Here is an 18,735-nt window from a genome sequence, read left to right on the forward strand (position 1 = left end):
GGGGGCTATTAAATCTTGTTTTCATAATCTCTTGGTAGCTTGTCTTCATTTCGGCATAAGCACCGATGAGAGACACTGCACGGAGTTTCCATTGTCAATTGGGTTTACTGGCGTAAGTGAAAGTATGGTTGCCCACACAATAAAAATAACCCAAAAATTCCAGGCAATTGATCGTGGGTAGAAAGAACAATCAGTGCAATAAAAAGTGATAAAAATATGATGGCCGATTCCCCGAACAAGGATATAATCCTTCTGGACAACATTCTTAATTTGCTTTGAATGAAATAATAATACTCCGTGCTTACGGCAGGGGAGAGTTCCAGTGCTGAATTCCCGAAACCCTGAACCTCTGTTCAGTTTTTATCAGTATACATGCGCTCCTCCGTCTAAAAAAGTACTAATATGATTCGTTAGATTGATTTCTACACCGCTACGCAGTGGTTACAAAACATACTAGAAGTCCCCCGGGAAGACTTGCGTCTGAATGTCGCCTCTGCTTTGGGAGTGTAGTCAAGCATTTGACAGCCAGCTGTTGGGCCCCGGGCTGCCACTGGATGCGACGACGTAGCCCGTAATACGTCACCATCTTGCTCCTCAATGTTTTGACATTCCCTCAATATTTTGACATTGCTCAGCTTTCAGACAACTGTACGTCATCCAGAGGAATGGCCTCCGTATAGCCTCCTCACACGCGCGTAAAGTCTGTGGCCGTGGCCGTCTGAGAATGCAGAAGGAGATCACTGAAGAATGCAGTATAGACCTAATAGTGGACGTGTGAAGAAATTTTGAAAAAAGGGCTTATGAGAAGAGACAATGAATTAGCTAAATATTAGGTGTTCGTAAAGGTCGGTTGTCACCGGTTTTCAGCTCTCGGTTTTACCATACATAACCCCCACAGTCATTTGTGTAATTCCGGCAGCACTGCCATTTGACAGATGGTAGTAGCTAATTCGCTGTCACTTTTGTTGTCGAATAATGTATATGCCCACGTTATCAGGCGTCGGTATAGGCTTGTATAATTGTGGTAAAACCACAATATCGGGAAATAAACTGAGGCACTAATGAACTCATCAACAGACAATATGAATTCGGGCAGATTGTGCGGATAGCATGTTTACCGAATTCGTTTATGTTTTGATTCGTAGTCCAACGGTCGTCGTCTTCTCCAGCCGAGGCGAGCGAATTTAGATGCAGCATCAGAAAAAAAGAATTATTCAAAAACACATTTACGTCTTTTTTTCGGTTACTTTCCGGTGTGACAGCGGATATAGTCCCCCTGGAGTCATAGTCCGGTAGCATTGTATTTGACCAATTAAGCAGCATGATCTATTGTACCGCTAACCCCAACCAAAACATTTAGCAATGCGGGCTATTGTTACACGGACTATCAGCCCTAGGACTACATGTACTATCCCTTGCACACAGGCTTCCTTGATGAAGTCCTTCTTTGCCCCCACCTGCTGGGAGAATTGTTATGTAGGAAGTTTAGAAGTCATGATTTGATTTTCTAGAGAGTGTTTGGTGTCTATTCTTGTATCCGCAAGTGTTGTCTCTTTCTCCATTGACACCAATGTTACGTAATATGGCAACGAGGACAATTCAATTTGTCCAATCAGGTGACTCTATTTTGAAATTCCCTAATAGTTGTGTATGACTTTGGGGTTGGACACAGAAATGCATTCACCGAGATGTTTTCGAAACGTGCGCTTGAGTAATTCGAACATATTCAGTCACATACAGGGCCTCACAGTTAGGTGCCTTTCCGCCCAAAGGCCTCTTTTGAAAATGGAAAATGAATGAGAAATAGAGATTCGTATCTTGCTTTTCATAAGTCCTTTCTTCTCAAGAGCATGTCTTGATCTCATGACGTTTTTACATTGATTGGGGAACAACGACAATAATCATATGTCATGTTTTGTTGATGATTGTAAAAAGTCAATCGGAATCGATTGGTGTGTTGCTTTTTTCGGTCCAAGGTGAATGTGAAATATCTAACGGGAACGAAAAAATGTAGCATTATTTAATACCACAAGTCCGAATCCGGCAGGGATGTGGCTTAGCTTTCAGTTTGTGCACACTTATCTGATTACAGCCATCGACACGATGCGGCTATTCATGAATCCGACCATTATCCGAATGTGCAATAGTTGACCTTTGTCAAGATTTGGGTGCTTGCCATCAGCCAATTAAGACAGCGTGGGTAGCCGTCAAAATAAGGAAGTATATTACTGCCACCAACATTAGAATCAACATCCAGGCATATTTCCACCCAGACCCTTTTCTTGTTATAAGGAACTTTCATCAGTTTCAGAATCACTGTATGCAACACCTGAGTCATGCTGTCTTTGGGGAGGATATTTAAGGCCTTGCTGACAACCATGGACCATCATTCCAAGCTTCCATCATCCTTTCGGACAAAATCAAGTTGTTATACCCCCCACTGGACCTACTTCCAACGCATTACATGATGAAGATACCACGCACTTCAATAGGTGAGTTTATTAGATATATTTTGCCCAGCTTTTAGTGACGACGTCAAGCCCATTATGCTTCAATTGATCTTGACTCTGATTACTCCGACAGACGTGACAATAAAACAAAACATGTAGCATCCAGTATACTTTTCCCGTCCAGCCTGCTGACCATGCCATTTTCTTAATCAAATCATTAAAGGTTTTTCGCCCACTCCCAACTCTCGAAATGTCAAATGAAGACCTTCGAGTTTAACCGCCTATGACACGTCAACCGAAAAAATTAAAAGAAGCACTTTTAGATATAAATTAGATATCATCGTTGCATAAACCCCACACAAATGGATGATTTTGCCATTCGATATGTCGAAGTTGTACACTCACTTTTATGCTCAAATTCTCTTGTTTTCAGTCATTTCGCTCATGTGTTTGGCCCAAGTAGTTTTTATCCCTTCGACGAACGGCACCCGATTCATGGATCCACTGGAGACGGCGGCGTTCTGTAGCCCTCCATCAGGGAGACTGGATCCGGACTGGGACACTTCCCCACTTGCGAACTTCGTCTGTGACCTCGTGCAGCTGAACCATGACCTCACGTCACTCTATCAAAAATATGTAAGTACATGTACTCCTCAAAATTGTTTTTTTTTATTGATTTTTTTGATCTTCTTGGCAAAGTGGGTAAGTTAAAGTTCGAACCTAAAATCTTTATTTAACCTGTCGTTCCTCATAAGTCGTGGTGTGTCTCTCGCTTCTGGTCACATGTCTCATAAAAGACATTGTCATCAGCCAAAACGAGGAAAATTTCAGCAATGGCAAATGTTACCTGTTATGAAACCGTGAATTTAGCTTCTTAACACCATCGGGACATAAGGCTGTTCTCAGGCTGGAGGGGGGGTCCATTGTATAAAAAGCGCGGATTGCGGGGAAAAAGCCTTGTAAATGGGAAGCAGACCTCCTCTGCTCCCCCTCCAAAAAAACCCACGCACAAACAGCTATCCCCCTGCACCATTGATAGAAATAGTTTTCCAGAAAAACAGGCTTTCTCAAGGTGCTGTAAAGTTACCTTCTGAGAATAGCTATATCAGATTATCAGATGCGGCTTTCAAAAACCAATATGAGATTTGGGGAATTCCACTCAGTCACACAGTCCCAGTTAACAAAGACAGCAGTAGTGTACTCTTTTGTCCTCTTGTAGGTCTGCCTTCCCAGAAATGCGGCGTTTTTCCGAACTAACAAGTCTTTCAAAAATCTTTCAAATTGATGCGTCTTTTGAGTGTGTATGACACAGATTTCTGGCTTCCCCCTCCTTAAAAATAACACTTCCTGCGAAGGTTCCCAAAAGTGTGTGTGTATACACAAGAGGAAATGAAGACCTCCTGGTAAAGAATAACTCTGCAGGATTATCTCCTTCATCATCCACCTTTGTTTTTACAGGGACCGTACACTGAAAATCCTCACCGCAACCTGACTTGGCCAGAGCTGCCATTGGATAGCAAACTAGCGGTGGTGGTAAGTTACATATTCAATTAGGCAGGTTCTGCAACTCTTACCACAAGGACCAACGAACGGCGAAGTACCAAGTATGGAAATGTATTTTATCGACGACGGTCTTTGAAGAGTTCGCCGAGTTTTCGCAAAGCCCCCAAAAACGCCAACGTGAACGCCTATCTCACTGTTCGATCTCATCATGATAACGATGTCGAAAGATAAGATAGGCGTTCACGTTGGGGATTTGCGAAAACTCTCTTTAAGGGCGATTTACGAGTGTCGCGTACTAAACGATTTCGCGCAGTACTTCATGACACCTTATGTCTTCTTTACGGTGCTTCGTCGTTCATAAGAGCTGAGGAACCGATCTATTAATTTCATTTAAACCGTGACTGTGAGTTGACTGTCTGATGATAGGCTGCCTGTCTTCTTGGCGATTGAGACTATCCGCCGTATTGTCCAATCATAATCTGGCTTCACAGGGCTAGTTACTGCCAATGAACCAATCATAAGCAGTTCTTTGTGAAACGTCCGGTCGCATGGCCGTCCAATCAGCCAATCAGAACATCGTTTTGATGCCATTGTCCAGTTGGAACCCGTCTTGACACCAAGATCCTCATACGCTTCCTAAAACGCGATATCAGACCTAAGATTTACGCGACAATGCACTTTTCATAATTCCGCTTTGGACAAACGCTGTGCGCTGCTCTCTAATAATAGAATTTTCATTTCCTTTTATCCACAGAAATCACTTTACAAAGACTTTGCCACTGCCTCGCTTTACCTAAGCAATGTTGCGGAAGAGGAACTCCTCATTGCAGCCCAGTACGACGATCCCCAAACGTCAATGTCAAGGCCGTTGGCAGAGGTCATAATCTTGTCGAGAACGATTCTATCGAAAACCTGCGAGGAACTGGCAAAGGCTGGTGTGGAGGAGGAAATTGGGACAGTAAATTTAGCCGCAGCGATCAATGACAGAGCACGCTTTTCCCGCGGGAGAGAATTTGGATCGGCTTTCGTGAAACAACTGCGTGCCATCGTTAGGAAATATCTTCGTCGTTTACCGCACATAGGCCTACATCACAGGAGAGCGAGGTGTGCCCGGTCTCCTCGGTAAAATCGACCTTCTTTGCATGCAATGTGCTGATTCAATGAATTTCAATTTGCGAACGACGAATCTAACGTAGACTGCCTTGATGCCATCTGTGGATGATAGATAGAAACTACTGAGATAAGAAGTTTGAACTGAAGATTGTCAAGGTTTTTGACTGAAAAGTAGAGTCATTTTCGATTCTTGATTGCAGTAGACTAGTTAGTAGCTAAGTAGTAATAGTTGGTGGATCAGGAACACTATAGCAGAAGGGAGTTGGCTATATATATGTACTTCAATGAGTTTTTACTTCAATGGAATGTTCATCCCACGATTAACTTGATTATGAACTATCTTACCAGGAATCATGCCTATGCGGAGTTGAATTATTCCTCAACTCAAACTTCGTTATACAGTGGAACACCGGTAACTCGACCACTCATGGGACACAGGTTGAATGGTGGGGTGGTCGCGTTAGTGAAGTTGAAAATCCGGGGACAAAATGAATGATTAAGTTTTCCCGCCAAAATTGGCATGACAGCATTCGTCTTTTCACGGCAATTAGGCCCTTTGGTCGGGTGAGAGAGGTGAATTTGGTCATTGGGACCGCCCAATCCAGTGGTCTTTGTCTGGGTACCGGTGTAACATCTGTGGTTGTTTCCCATGTGTCAGTGTTTCCAAACAATAGGCAGCTAGAGAGACCATGACTTTTCAATAGGGGGAAACACAGAAAAACTTGTCAATCTATCTTTTAGCGTTCCCAAACAATGAGGGGAAACACTCAAAAATAGAAACACTCAAAAACATTACACCGGGGTGGTCATGTTACCGGGGGCCTTGTAATGGCAATTAGAGAGGAAACCATTCGGGACCAGCGATTCTTGGTTGTCATAGCGGAGTGGTCGCGGACCGGGGTTCCACTGTATACATTCCAAAAACAATCTCTATTTGTCGAAGATTGGGAAAAAATGAACGGAAGGCGTGTCCTATTTTATCGGTTTTTCGTCAGCCTTGTTTCAACAAAAATATTTTCATATGGAATTTGTATTGTCAGCATTGGCATATTTTTATTCCAGAAACCATGTAATAACTACTATCAGTGCAATGTTTTGTGTAATTAATTTATTCAAGATGTACATGTATTTTGTGTACCCACACTTCTATTTTAGTTAATGTCGACTAACTGGCGGTGAACGTCAATCCTAAAAGTCTCCTCCTTCAAGAAGGATGGATAATACTCACCGGTAGATCGGCATGATTTAGTTTAATAAATTTACTTTTTCACAATTTTGACGATTTGTGTTCTTTTATGAGATATACACGCTATTGTATGTACATGGGCAGGCAAGCAGAAGTGAGGTCGACTGTGCGGTTGGTAAACCTTTGGAGAACTGTTGCACTAGAAAGAATCGACTCACTTAAATATGATGCGATCCAACATGATATGAAAGGAATCACACCGTTATCAAAGTCGGTTTTCCCCCTTAGCGTCTATCAAATGATTTGTTTCGCATGTCAATACTCTACGTTTGATTGTTGATAACTATAGTGACCGATACCAATTACGGAACGTCAGAAATCTCCCGTGATTTCGCGTGACTGAAGTCGCAGTCCACCAAAAATGGTTTTATCCAACAAAATATATACATACATGAATACAACTGTGTTGAAATACAGACTATACATAGATATAAATGTTTTTTACGTAAATATATACATTCTTTTTTGTAGATTACAATATGTAATACAAGTAACATAATGATTAGCGTCTCATTACCGAAACGGTATTTTAACAAGGCAATATTCATGTTGATGATGTAACGTTAACGGTTATCCCTGACGGAGTATTACCACCCCTCACAATAACTGGTGTGTACCAGGCAAATGGAGCAATCGTTGTCCATTCTACGTTAAGCATATCATTACCGATCCTTGCTCAACGGTGTTAATGGGACACCTATTTACATTACATCAGTATCAATAAGTCTGTCAACACCACGTGTGATGATTGCAGAGTTGCAGACGCGCGAGATTGCCCTGAATCTTCTCCATTATCCAGTCTCCAAGGTTGTTCCGGTCTGTCGCTGGCTGGAGGTGACTTGGCTGCATGCATGAGGGGAGGCGGAATCCGATTGGTGCGAACCCGCCTTGCCTTCGCGACTCCCAGCACAGTCTGCTCTGGAGTTTCGTGCTGAGGGTGTCAAAGGCGTTTTTGGTTGAAATGGGCCAGGTGTTTTTGAATCCGTGCACTGGATGGTCTACCATTAATCCAAATTGCTTCACCATCAGCAAACATACACTAAGATCTTGGATTGTGGACAAGGAGGGTTGCTGAAATATAATAACGGTTTTATTAGTATGTGAATGTGTGCAGTAGTTGTGGTAGTGTCGGCCTCCTGATCGGAATGGACTAGGTTCGAATCCATTGAAGTCACTTGTTGTTTCCACGTTGGAGAGGTGAACACTTTTCAAGTGTTGAAAATGTGCTAAGAATTCGACAAAAGCAGAAGAACATCTTTAGCCTGTTGACAGTCAGTCGAGATAAACATTCATCTTACCTGGCATTGGAACGTTCTAGATGTCTGGTCCACCCAGGTTTTGATTTGTTCATCCATGGCGAGCAAAGTCTGGAAGGAGATAGAAACTCATTTTAGAACTTCGCCAGTCTCGCTTAGAAGTAAGCGCAACGGATACTCAGTGCAAGCCTGTACTACACTCCGGACGCATTGAAACGGCCTCATTCTGTCGCCATGCAGTCGAGACACAATTAGGATGACCCAATGGACCGCCCCGGGAGTCTAACTTGTTCAGGTTACGGCGTGTTTCGGTGATTTCCCCGAACGCGTATAGGTTTCCAATGTCTATTCGGGACACCTTCCGAACACAGGCACATGAAGATCTGCAAGCAATAGATCGATCGCTCAATCAATCTATAAACACCATCCCAATTGTAGCACTTTGATTCAGGACGGGTTTTGTTTAAGAAGCCAATCGTTCGTTGTTATTTAACCGGACAATACGGGTACTTACGCGATTGACATTCCTCCCGGCGCAACTGTTGAGGTGAGGCCATCCATGAGACGACGGGGACTGCGAGAGCTGAAATCGTGTAGGATACATGATTACATCAAATTGAAATTGGTACGGAAAATCAGTGTGACCACGGTTATCAACACGACAGTCTGATCACATCCTAGTTCGTATCATAAAAATCTAAATATGGTGAGAACTGGTCTTCAGGAGTCAATCAGATCCAGAAGTGCGTTTGATATTTCTAATATTTTATTTTTCAGTTTTGAGTGAATCATCAGTTGTCGTCAGCAGGCCTTTGGCCTCTCGCGGTTACATTGTCTTCGGTGGTGAAGACATTGCACTTCAGAAACACAGCGAAACAGGTGTAACAGCTTGAAATTTCCAACAGGACAGACTGTCCTGCATGGGCGACAAAGAATGTTGTGCGCTGTTAATCTTTGCGGTATTGAAGATCAGTGGTGTCTCTACCATACCATAATTCGTCAGGGGGACACCTTTTCTAGGGGGTGTCTTCATCTACAGCTACAGCGGTTAATATATTAGTATCTATCAGGCCGATCCCTGTGAAAAGCCATATTTTAATAGAACCAATACTGACAAATCACAAGAATGGTGTCAAACGCTTACCTCTCCCCTTATCACCACTGTTAGTGCGTTGAGTTCGTTGAACGAGTAACAGTCGGCAACGACATTAACGCCAGGGCAGGGTCGATGTACCCACAGGTGAGGATGGGGACTGGAATTGACGCCGATCAGGCTGGCCATGGCCAGTCCTACCACAAGAAGTACCACGTTTGCTGAAAAAGAAGAGAAGTGTCCATGCTGTAAAACTGTTATTATTTGCCAGATAACTCCATGTGGTCTCTCCAAGCGTTGAAGCAAAATTTCTTAGCGCGGCGACGCCTACTGAGGTGATCAGCCTGAGATCTCCAACAACACAGTAAAATATTTCAAAACATTTTACGATAGCGAATTAAGAGTCAGCAGAAAAACAGATAATAATTGCTAAGTGATAAACTGGTGTCATGTCAAAATGTTCAACCACTCACCTGCAAAAGTCATTTTGTTGATTGTCTCCAAATTCGTCAGATTGAGTCCTGGTTATGTCTGATCGACAGCTGAAACGGTTGTAGTTGCTCCCATCCATTTTTGCCTTTTTATGTCTTACCGTTATTTAGTTATCTAATGTTCAAGGACTTAAACAAAAACTTTAACAAGTTTCTGATTTCCTCAACTTCCCCTTTTCGTCTCCCACAATATGAATTCCGACATGTGGGATATGAAACTAACACGAGAATTGGTGCGATAACACTGAATATAGTAAGTTTCGCCGATATGAGATTATTTTGATAAGTTTACAAACAAATACCTGACTTTGAACTAAACATATTCAGGCCAGGCGGCAAAGAGATCGTTTCTTGTCTTTGCGTTGACATGTGAAACGAAACGACGAACTGGAATCGTATAAGGGACAGGCAAAAACTCTCGAATGCATTTGTCATCGCGGGTTAGGTCCTTGTTGTCCAGGGCCCGGTTGTTCAATACAAGTTTTGTCCCTATAAAGCTGGCGTTAACTTGGCGTTAAGTCTAAGGGCTTAACTGAAGGAGATAACGCTATGTTAAGTTAACGCCAAGGTTATTAGTGACAAGAATTGATTCGAACAACAAGGCCCAGACCTGATGAATGGGGAGGGTATAGCTGACAGTTCCCTGCCTGGGATGGCTGCTTCTAATGCAGGCCCGTTTCACTCTCTTTTCCAAAATGGCCGTCACACCCGCCATCTTGGAATATTCATTGTCAATCACTTGCCGAAGACCCTGGCATTGCTGGACCCGCTCACCTACGTGCTTGCCGAAAGAGGGAGCCTATAGACAGGAGCTGGTGGGTCAATGAAGTGGCAGTGGCCAGTTGAATGCCATGCACTGTTAGGCGCCTGGGTTGTTTTTGATTTAGTGATAGTTATGTTCCCGATATACAATAATGAATAGTTTCTATGTACTGTGAGATAGGATAGACCCCTATCAGCGACTTTGTGTAACTTGATCTGACCTAACTGGATCATGCTTATAGTAGTTTCCCTTTAACACGTTTGTTTTTTTTCCGACTGTTGGAGTATGTCATAAGAGATGACTGATGAATCTTACATGCTTTGGCTTGGCCTTGCGGTTCTTCAGCGACATGACGCTTGTTGTTGACTATTGATAAGCGAAGCCTGTGGCCAGTGTGACATGGTACATCTGGTGAAGAATATTTAGGTTTATTTCGGAATCTGTGATATTTTTCTTGATATTAACACGCCCTAGTTCAGCCGCGGGTGAAGGCCGGAAAGAGGCGGCGTGCACTCCAATTCTCATTAAAATTCCTGGTGTGTTCCAAAATTTCATGGGGAATTTCAAAGGCTTTTCATGAATTGGGGGGGGGGGGACGTCTGGTGCGCGCCCAACCCGCTTGGATCTGCGCCTGATAAGAATGCATGGCCACAAATTATTTAACAAAATATTTATTGACTGGCCAACAAACTTTTTGAATGAAACTGAATGCCGCGCCTCAAATGGTTTGCCCAAGTAAAGTGACACTTATTGATAACCGCCCTCTGTTCTGGGCAATCTCGAGAGGACAACGATTTTATCTACAAAACTTTGCGGAGGACCATTTCGGTTGTCTACAACCAGGAAGACAGAACGAGCTAATGGTGCTTTGTGTTTATGAAACCTGCTTGAAATGTATCGATTTTCAAAGAAACTTTAAAAGTGATCCGAGACACTCCCGTTTTTGTTGGCAAATTGTGGGCTTTTCCGATGCAGTTCCAAAGTTGTGTCCAATGGGTCAGCTCCAGTGGAATACGAGTATTCCAGGAATACCCATACTGTGATTGGTCTCTCTATCCGCCCATTCTTAGATACAGGACACAGCCTCTTGTGATTGTTTTTTTCTATCGATCGATCTACATATAGGCTTTGGCTACATCCGCGAAAACTTGCGCCATTGCGGGAACTATGTAACCAGTTTGAATTTCCCGCGTAACGCACTTAACGATCCTGAAAGTTACCCTACTGATGTAATATAGTTTTGTGAAAAAGAAGTTTTTAAAACAAAGATATTCAATTCAGTTACACCTATTTTGAGTTCAATAATGTAAACTTGAATAAAACATTGAATTTTAATGGATTATTAAGTAGGCATAGCTAAGTTACATGTTGCTCAATTTTCATTATAGCGGCAGATCAATTTCCAAGTTTCAGTGTATAATGACATCGCAATGGAATGTGTTGAAAAAATCATGAAATCCGCCACAAATGTTGACATCAATTAGTGAATTGAAAAGTAAATACCATAATTTAGTACCTGTACTACACTATGTGTAAAATTGAAGGCTTTCTGGGTAGTTGTAAGGAAACTATAGAGATTTTTATGAGATGGTTTCTGACCCCTTTGTTTTGGTCTGCTGCTCTTGGACCGTGCAGCCCAGGCCACAACCACCCGGCTGCTACACAGTTATGATGTGTTCACTGTGTGTGCCAGCTTCCCGTATCTATACTTGTAATTCGTTGGTCTGCAGCAGCCAGTTTTTTATTTCGTTGGCTTATTCATATGTTGATTAATGATGAAACATGAAAGAAACCGTCTCAGGCCCAGGTGAAAAAGAACAAGATCCTGTCTTCAAGTTCAATTTTACTGACTTCAGTTCAGACTAGTCCTCATTGACTTTTTGTACAATACATAGGCCGAGGCATTACATGTATGACTTAACTTTAATGTTTGTATGAGTAGATGACTTTAATAGAGGCAATATCCTGTGGCACACCATTGAAGGCCAAATCATTCTGGTGTGGTGACTCCATGTGGTGACCCCAGTCTCACGGAATTCTTACTTTGAATCTTTTCAGATGCTGCCCATCACCTAAGTCTAGACTCGTCAGCCTTCTGGGCTAAACCAACCTCATCCACCAGACTGTTGGAGGAAGTTACTTCTGATAGTAAAAGCTTGTCTCAACTTGCCTCTGTGTCAGCTGGACCGACCCCACCGGAGTGATGCAGGACAATGAGCTACAAGCTGAGTACAGCATCTCTCTCAACTCGTCGCCATGTGCAGATTTCCTGACCAGTGAAATAGATCGGGGGGACAGTCAGGGGGAGTATGGAGGCCTGATGGGGGAGATGTCAGCATCCTACAGTGATGGCAAAGATCCAGAAATGGACATTTTCGATAAACCCCTTGGTATGGATGATTTTGGTATTGACATTCGCAATGACTTGTATCAGTCTTTGGATGCGGATATGAAATTAGGTAATGGTGATGATACCAATACTGGTGAGAGTGATGACGCACAGGATTTCAATCCCATCCAGAATCTGAAGAAAACACAAGGATCAAAAACAAAGAAGATGAAATTTACAAAGGATTTGAAAGAGACAGAAGCTGTGAATAATAATTTAGAAGATCACAACCAAACTGGGGTTGTGTCTCTATCAGGTGACAATGAGGGTAGTCTTAATAGCATAAACAAAGAAAAGAAAGTTTCTAAGAATTCCCCAGGTGGTCGCCGAGCACCTTCTAAGTCGCGCAATTCACGCAGAGGATCTCGACCACTAAAAAACTCGAAAAATTCCCCAAAGTGTTCTGGTGAAGGGAGTGAGTGTGATCATGATAACTTGCCAGTCCTAGCCAATGGTTCCCCGCCGCCAACCTTGTCAGTGTCTGAAAGCCAAGGGAATGACTACATTCAGATTGAAGCAGGGTTTGTTGGAAGTAACTGTGACACTGATCATAATAATATGCAGAATGTGATCGTCCGTTTGGAGCCGACTTTTAACATGCACAATGACCTTTCCATAAATAATGTTCAGGCAATCCGGGATGAGTTTCCTGACCTGAACCATGAGTCCTCAGGGATTGAGGGCGAGGATGCAGGTTTTGGGTCACCGGATGCTGTCGGTGGTTTCCTCAATAGTCAAACTAATGACATGGCCTTGACCATCGTTCCGAGTCCAAGTACCTCCACAGAACCTGTGGCATCTTCAAGCAATATGCTGATAACATCGGCACCAGATTTAGTGAATGCATCGAGCTCAGACACGCCTATTATTCTGAATGCTAATGTTCTTAATCAGGGTACAGAGAGAAATGTTTCCTATGTGATGATACCAGTCAGTTTAGTGCAGCAGCTTCAGGCAGCCAATCAGCCCTCCACGTCTACTGCAGGCGGGTCCTCAACAAGCCTCCAACCAAGGCCGCAGATTGTACAGTTACTAAATGAAAACTATGGATATGTCTGCCATGTTTGTCGTTACTCGGGTAAGATGCCGTACTTGCTGGAAAATCATATGAAGACTTGTCACCTGCCACACCGACCATACATTTGCCTTGGCTGCTACAAGGCGTTCAATCTGCGTGGGACGGCGCTGTGTCACATCCGTCTGAAGCATCTGGAGGCAGGCACCCAGATGATGATCGACCAAGACATGGAGGGCCTTCAGACCGTCGAATGTCAGAAACTTATGCAGTTGATTTTCAGGTGTCATGTGTGTGATTCTGTTGGGAAATATATGTCGGGTGTGAATAACAAACCAAAAAATCTCAATCCACATTTGTTCGTTTGCAAGGTGCATGCAGAAGTCACACCATCTCAGTAGTGTAATCAATCATTTATCAGGTCACGGACTCTGCGGACCAGTCGAACATGACCTTAGTCTTCGTATGCTGCTTCTTGTGGACGGTTCTTCTGCGAATGCTTATATTCTATTTGAATGTTGGCAATTCAGTATAATATCATGTATGATTATATTTTCAGTTTTTAGCAAGACATATACTTACCTGCTCTAATTCTGATGTAATTTGGAGGTAAATTATTGATTGAATGTCCATGCTTCAGTAGTATTACTCATGCACTTGGTCTGACTTTGACCCATGCTTTGAACATATTGAATATTTGTCTTCTGCTTGCTCTTTCTCACCAGAATACCATTCAAGCAGTGTTGTTTATCATTTTTGTGACTGAGGAGCCTTGTTATTGTATGGATTGATTTGGCCAATTGTTGTGGCTCTGATAAGAGGCAAGGCAGAGCTTTTAAACATTTGACAACAGTAACATGTAACGTGTAACGTGTGTAATGTATTTGGTTTTCTGAACTGGTGGTTCAGGTTGAATTTCAAATTCATTTATCATTCATTCAGTTCTGGCTTGGTGGCTGTAGGCTTTTGGGTTATGGGTGTGATGTACATTATGTAACAATAACATGCAAAAAGGATGAATTTAACATGAAAAAAATTTAAATTTTACACTGATGTCTACTTCACTGAATTCCCTGATTTCAATCTAGGTCAGGTTTGTTGTGTACTCATTGGCTGAAATATCCTGTGGTAGTGGCTTAGGTGAGGTTGTTTCAATCAGTATGTTACCTCGTCCCCAGACACTGACCCTGCCGACTTCATGTTATTGCACAATAATTTGCAGGACGGTTTCAGACTTTCACATGTCGCTGGTATTTAAGGATGTAACCAATGGAAGCACCGTGGTGTAAAGCCCGAGAGATGGTCAGGGTGGAGGTAGTCACCTTCTGCCATTTCATTTCTTAAAATTTTGGCCCCGCAGTTGAAATAGACGTTAAATGATGCATTTAAGGGTAATCTTGTGCATAATGCTTGTATATACCGTAAATTTATGTGTAGGAGCCTGTCTATTTTGATTTTTCACTTGGGCAGACGGATGTGTGTACATCTGTTTGGATTTGTAAAGATTGTCATAACATTGATGGTGGTGCTTGTAGTTTGGAATGGTTCGCTAGAAAATAGATTTGAAAACATCGACTTGTGGTATGAACGTAGCACAATGTATGGTATAAACTCTTAAGTACAGTAGAACCTCTTTATCAAGACACCCTTGGGACTGACGAACGCTGTCTCAAGGGGGTTGTGTGATTACAGCGTGGTCAGACTGAGGGGGAGTATTTATTCCGGACTAAAATCTGTGTCCTTGATACAGAGGGTGTCCACTAAGGAAGGTTTCACTACAGTATGTTTGTAAATAGAAGCCTGTGCCCGTTGAAAATTATGGTTCATAGCTTTTGTATAAAGGTGTAGCATGCATCCTAGTACAAGCCTCCGCACTGCGTACAGTTATTCATGTTAGTGATGGCCAGTATTGAATCCTTCCGAGTTGCTTACGGTTACCCCAACTCGAGTCCCTCTTTTGTAGGGTGCTTTAGTTCATATGTGACTCGCTCTACCAAAACTAGGCGCTTGTCGCATCTGAACTCGACAGGTTGATACGGACTTGTTGTTCATTTCCCTATTGTAGACCTTTTGTGAAATCTATTACAAACTGATTTGGTCACATTTCACAAAAGGTCTACGATAGGGAAATGAACAACAAGTCCGTATCAACCTGTCAAGTTCAGATGCGACAAGCGCCTAGTTTTGGTAGAGCGGGTCACATATATACAATATGTAACACAGCTTGTACCACTTGATTTGAGTCGTTATTTTTTACAATTTGTGCAGGAGCAGTCGGCATTGTTGACATTATGGGCCCTTGTTTGCTTTCTTGAGGTATCAAATACTGTATCGTATCTATCTACCGTATTGTATTGGTCTTTTTCTGAGTTTCTGTCGGGAAAAAGTTTTTGCTGGAGAAAGTTGATTGGGCGAAGAATATTAGACTTGAGGCGTGGGGATAGGTGTTCTTGGTTAAAATGCATTGTAAATGTTTTCATCATGGAAATAATATGTATAAATATCAGTGAAAAGAAAGTGCTCACTTCAATCCCAGTTCAGAAAAGACTTGTTCGGCAAAGGGGTCTTCAATAAGGGATATACACACCTACTAAGGGGGCAGAACTTGCTTTGGGCATATATGCACATACCTGTACATCAGTCTGTGTATGGCAGCCCTTTTGACATACAGAGGGGAGAGGGTCAACAAAATTGGTTTTGATTTGTTATTTATGGATTTCCCACTCCACAAGTGCCTCGCAACCCACCAGAAATGAAGCATGAGACAAGTATTTTCTGAACTGCAGGGTAGTAGCCACAGGGCTTTTAGTCAGATCTTTGTCATCTCACTTATAAAGTCTGTATATACATCCTGTTCTACTGGAAACTAATAAGTATAGTTGATAAATTATGAGCCTTTACTTTTCTAAATAAAGTCTCATACTTAATCATGAAAAACTTCTTTGTCTCTTTATTTCACTACTAAAAGGTAGTACATGAATTGACTTTGTAGAGACAGCCATAGACTTTAGTAAGACAAAGAAAATACCAGTGGTCAGAGAAGACACTCAATGGCACATCCACTGTGTACTGGACAGTGTCACATCCAGACCATTTAGGTTGAAATGCTGGAGTGAACCTGAGAAGAACATGTCTGCAGATACAGGCCATATACCAAAGACAATGGTCAGGGTGGACACAGAAAGCACAGCTCGTATCACCTTAAGGACATATGCTGAAGACGGTGGCCTTGGTTAAGACGAAAAAGACTACATCACACCAGGCCTTACTGGTGGCAATGGCTGGGTTGGACACAAGAAGGACAGTATCACACCTAGGCTACCATACTGAAGACGATGTCCTGGGCAGACACGAAAGGACAATATCACATCAGGTTAACTGAAGATGAGGCAGCCTTGGTAAACATGAGAAAGACAGTATCACATCTAGGCCATACCTAAGACATTGGCTGGGTGAACACGAAAAGGGCAGTATCCACATCACATCCAGACTATACTGAAGACAATGGCCTGGGCTGGTGGACACGAGAGGACAGTATCACATCAGGCCAAACTGTAGACGAGGCCTGGGTGGACATGATAAAGACAGTATCACATCTACGCCATGCTGAAAACGATGGCCTGCATGGACACAAAAAGAAATGGATCACATCAGGCCATACTGAAGACGAGGCCTGGGTTGGACATCACCTTCAGGCTGTGACGTCTGGGGACAATGCAAAAGCAGCCTGAAAGACGATGGTCAGAATGTCAAATCTATCCATCATCGGGCCTTTGTCCTCCCATGGATAGCATCACATTCAGGTTATGATGAAAGAGTCAGAATATTGACAAATCGATATAGCTATTTTGAGGACAATACTTCAATTGAAGCTAATGAATGCTCGAATGAATGAATGCTAAAGTGTGACTTCTAGGCCAGCAAGCTTGAAGACAAGTGTAAGTGTCTCCAGCTTGAGGTAAAGTGTCACAACGCAAACACAGCTGATGGAGTATCTAACATCGGTAGTGAGTACCTCACATTTTTCTGATAGACATTCACAGCCTTGTCACTCCCACAGCAGTCATCTGGGGCTGCTGTCTTGGACTGACTTAACATCTCACTGTGCTCTAGATGACATGCACAACAGGGCCTACTGCCTTAGGCTGAGCTATCATCTCACCATGCTTGTGAAGACAGGTACAACGTACTTGGCCATCTCTTCTATACCGCAGGCACAAGGGCCGAACGAAAAAGATCTTGGATTCGCCGTCGTAAACAGCTACTGTCATCAGCTTGGTTGTGACAGTGTCTAGGACGAGTGAAGCCGGCTGGTAACTACTATTCAGATCTTGGACACTGTAGCAGCTACTGTCATCTGATTGGTTGTGACATGGTCTCTACAGGGAGACATACAAGACATATGCCTTGTTGTATTAAATGACTTTTGCCAATGAGAAAGTATTGGCCTGGCCTCTTAGCTTAGCGGATCGAACCTATCTTAATTGGCAAAAGAGGCAGCTGCACTGTGAATTCTGTCCTCACTCAAGGTCCTCACTCAAGGCAAATCAGGTCTCTTGTCTTCCTGGATAAGATAATACTGGTGTTCCACTTGCGGACACTATAAGCTTTATAATCTTCCTCGATGTTGATGGTAGGTCTATAGCTCAGAGTGTAGGAATGAGAAGTATCCTATATTGACAGAGACACATACAAAACGTCACCTTAAAAAGCAGAGACTAACACGACAGAGCACTGTCACAATAAACTGGGCTTTCAGCTGGGACAAGTATATACTCAGGGTACAGCCTTTATTCATTTCCCTCATACTTTTTTGGGCTCTCTGCTCGGTACTTACTGTCTCAAATGACAAAACCTATCCTCAAAGACATGGTTTATTATCAATGACACTACCGCAGCTTATACCATAGCTGCACCTAGACAAAATGATCATGATACATGGACCATTCCCAAACTCAAATGTCCTACGGATTCATATACTGTGGCCCTATGTTGTATATCTGCTAGGGATGGCTGTGTGTTCTTTAGAAATGACTTTTGCCCTGACCCTTTTCCTCGGATTGAGCTAACTTCTCTCTGACATGCATAAGCTGGATGTTATTCCAGTACATGCATTATAATCTGACTTGGTCTAAGCTAGCATCTGGTGTCCTCTTTACATATGCATGGTCTTTGAACAGCCTTGGATTCCTCGTAATGTCCAACCCAGTCATCGTCTTCAGTATGGCCTGGATGTGATCCTGTCCTTTTCGTGTCCTCAGGCCTTGTCTTCAGTAATCCCTGATCGATGTGATGCTTCCTTTTTGTGACCACTGACTTTCAGGCTGCATTTCATTCTTCTCATAGTGCTTTCCACGGGATAAGAATTGAGTTGGCATTGTCCTCAGATATTACAGCCATAATGATTGTCATACTG

At 42.7% G+C, this 18,735-nt stretch overlaps 1 protein-coding gene across 1 annotated transcript; it reads left to right on the forward strand.

The window, feature by feature from the left end:
- The first annotated feature begins 11,317 nt into the window (after window positions 1-11,317).
- LOC135491671 (uncharacterized) lies at window positions 11,318-16,228 on the forward strand. Its single transcript, XM_064777653.1, has 2 exons — window positions 11,318-11,410; window positions 11,974-16,228. The coding sequence occupies exon 2, from the start codon at window positions 12,119-12,121 to the stop codon at window positions 13,718-13,720; it is 1,602 nt and encodes a 533-aa protein (XP_064633723.1). The 5' UTR covers window positions 11,318-11,410; window positions 11,974-12,118; the 3' UTR covers window positions 13,721-16,228.
- Window positions 16,229-18,735: the final 2,507 nt, after the last annotated feature.

The sequence above is a fragment of the Lineus longissimus genome, chromosome 7 (genome assembly GCF_910592395.1).
Source record: "Lineus longissimus chromosome 7, tnLinLong1.2, whole genome shotgun sequence".
In the NCBI taxonomy this organism is placed as follows: Eukaryota; Metazoa; Nemertea; class Pilidiophora; order Heteronemertea; family Lineidae; genus Lineus; species Lineus longissimus.

Bases quoted from the DNA above. Each gene is read 5' to 3' on its own strand.
- LOC135491671 (XM_064777653.1), top strand. From the start codon at position 12,119: ATGCAGGACAATGAGCTACAAGCTGAGTACAGCATCTCTCTCAACTCG.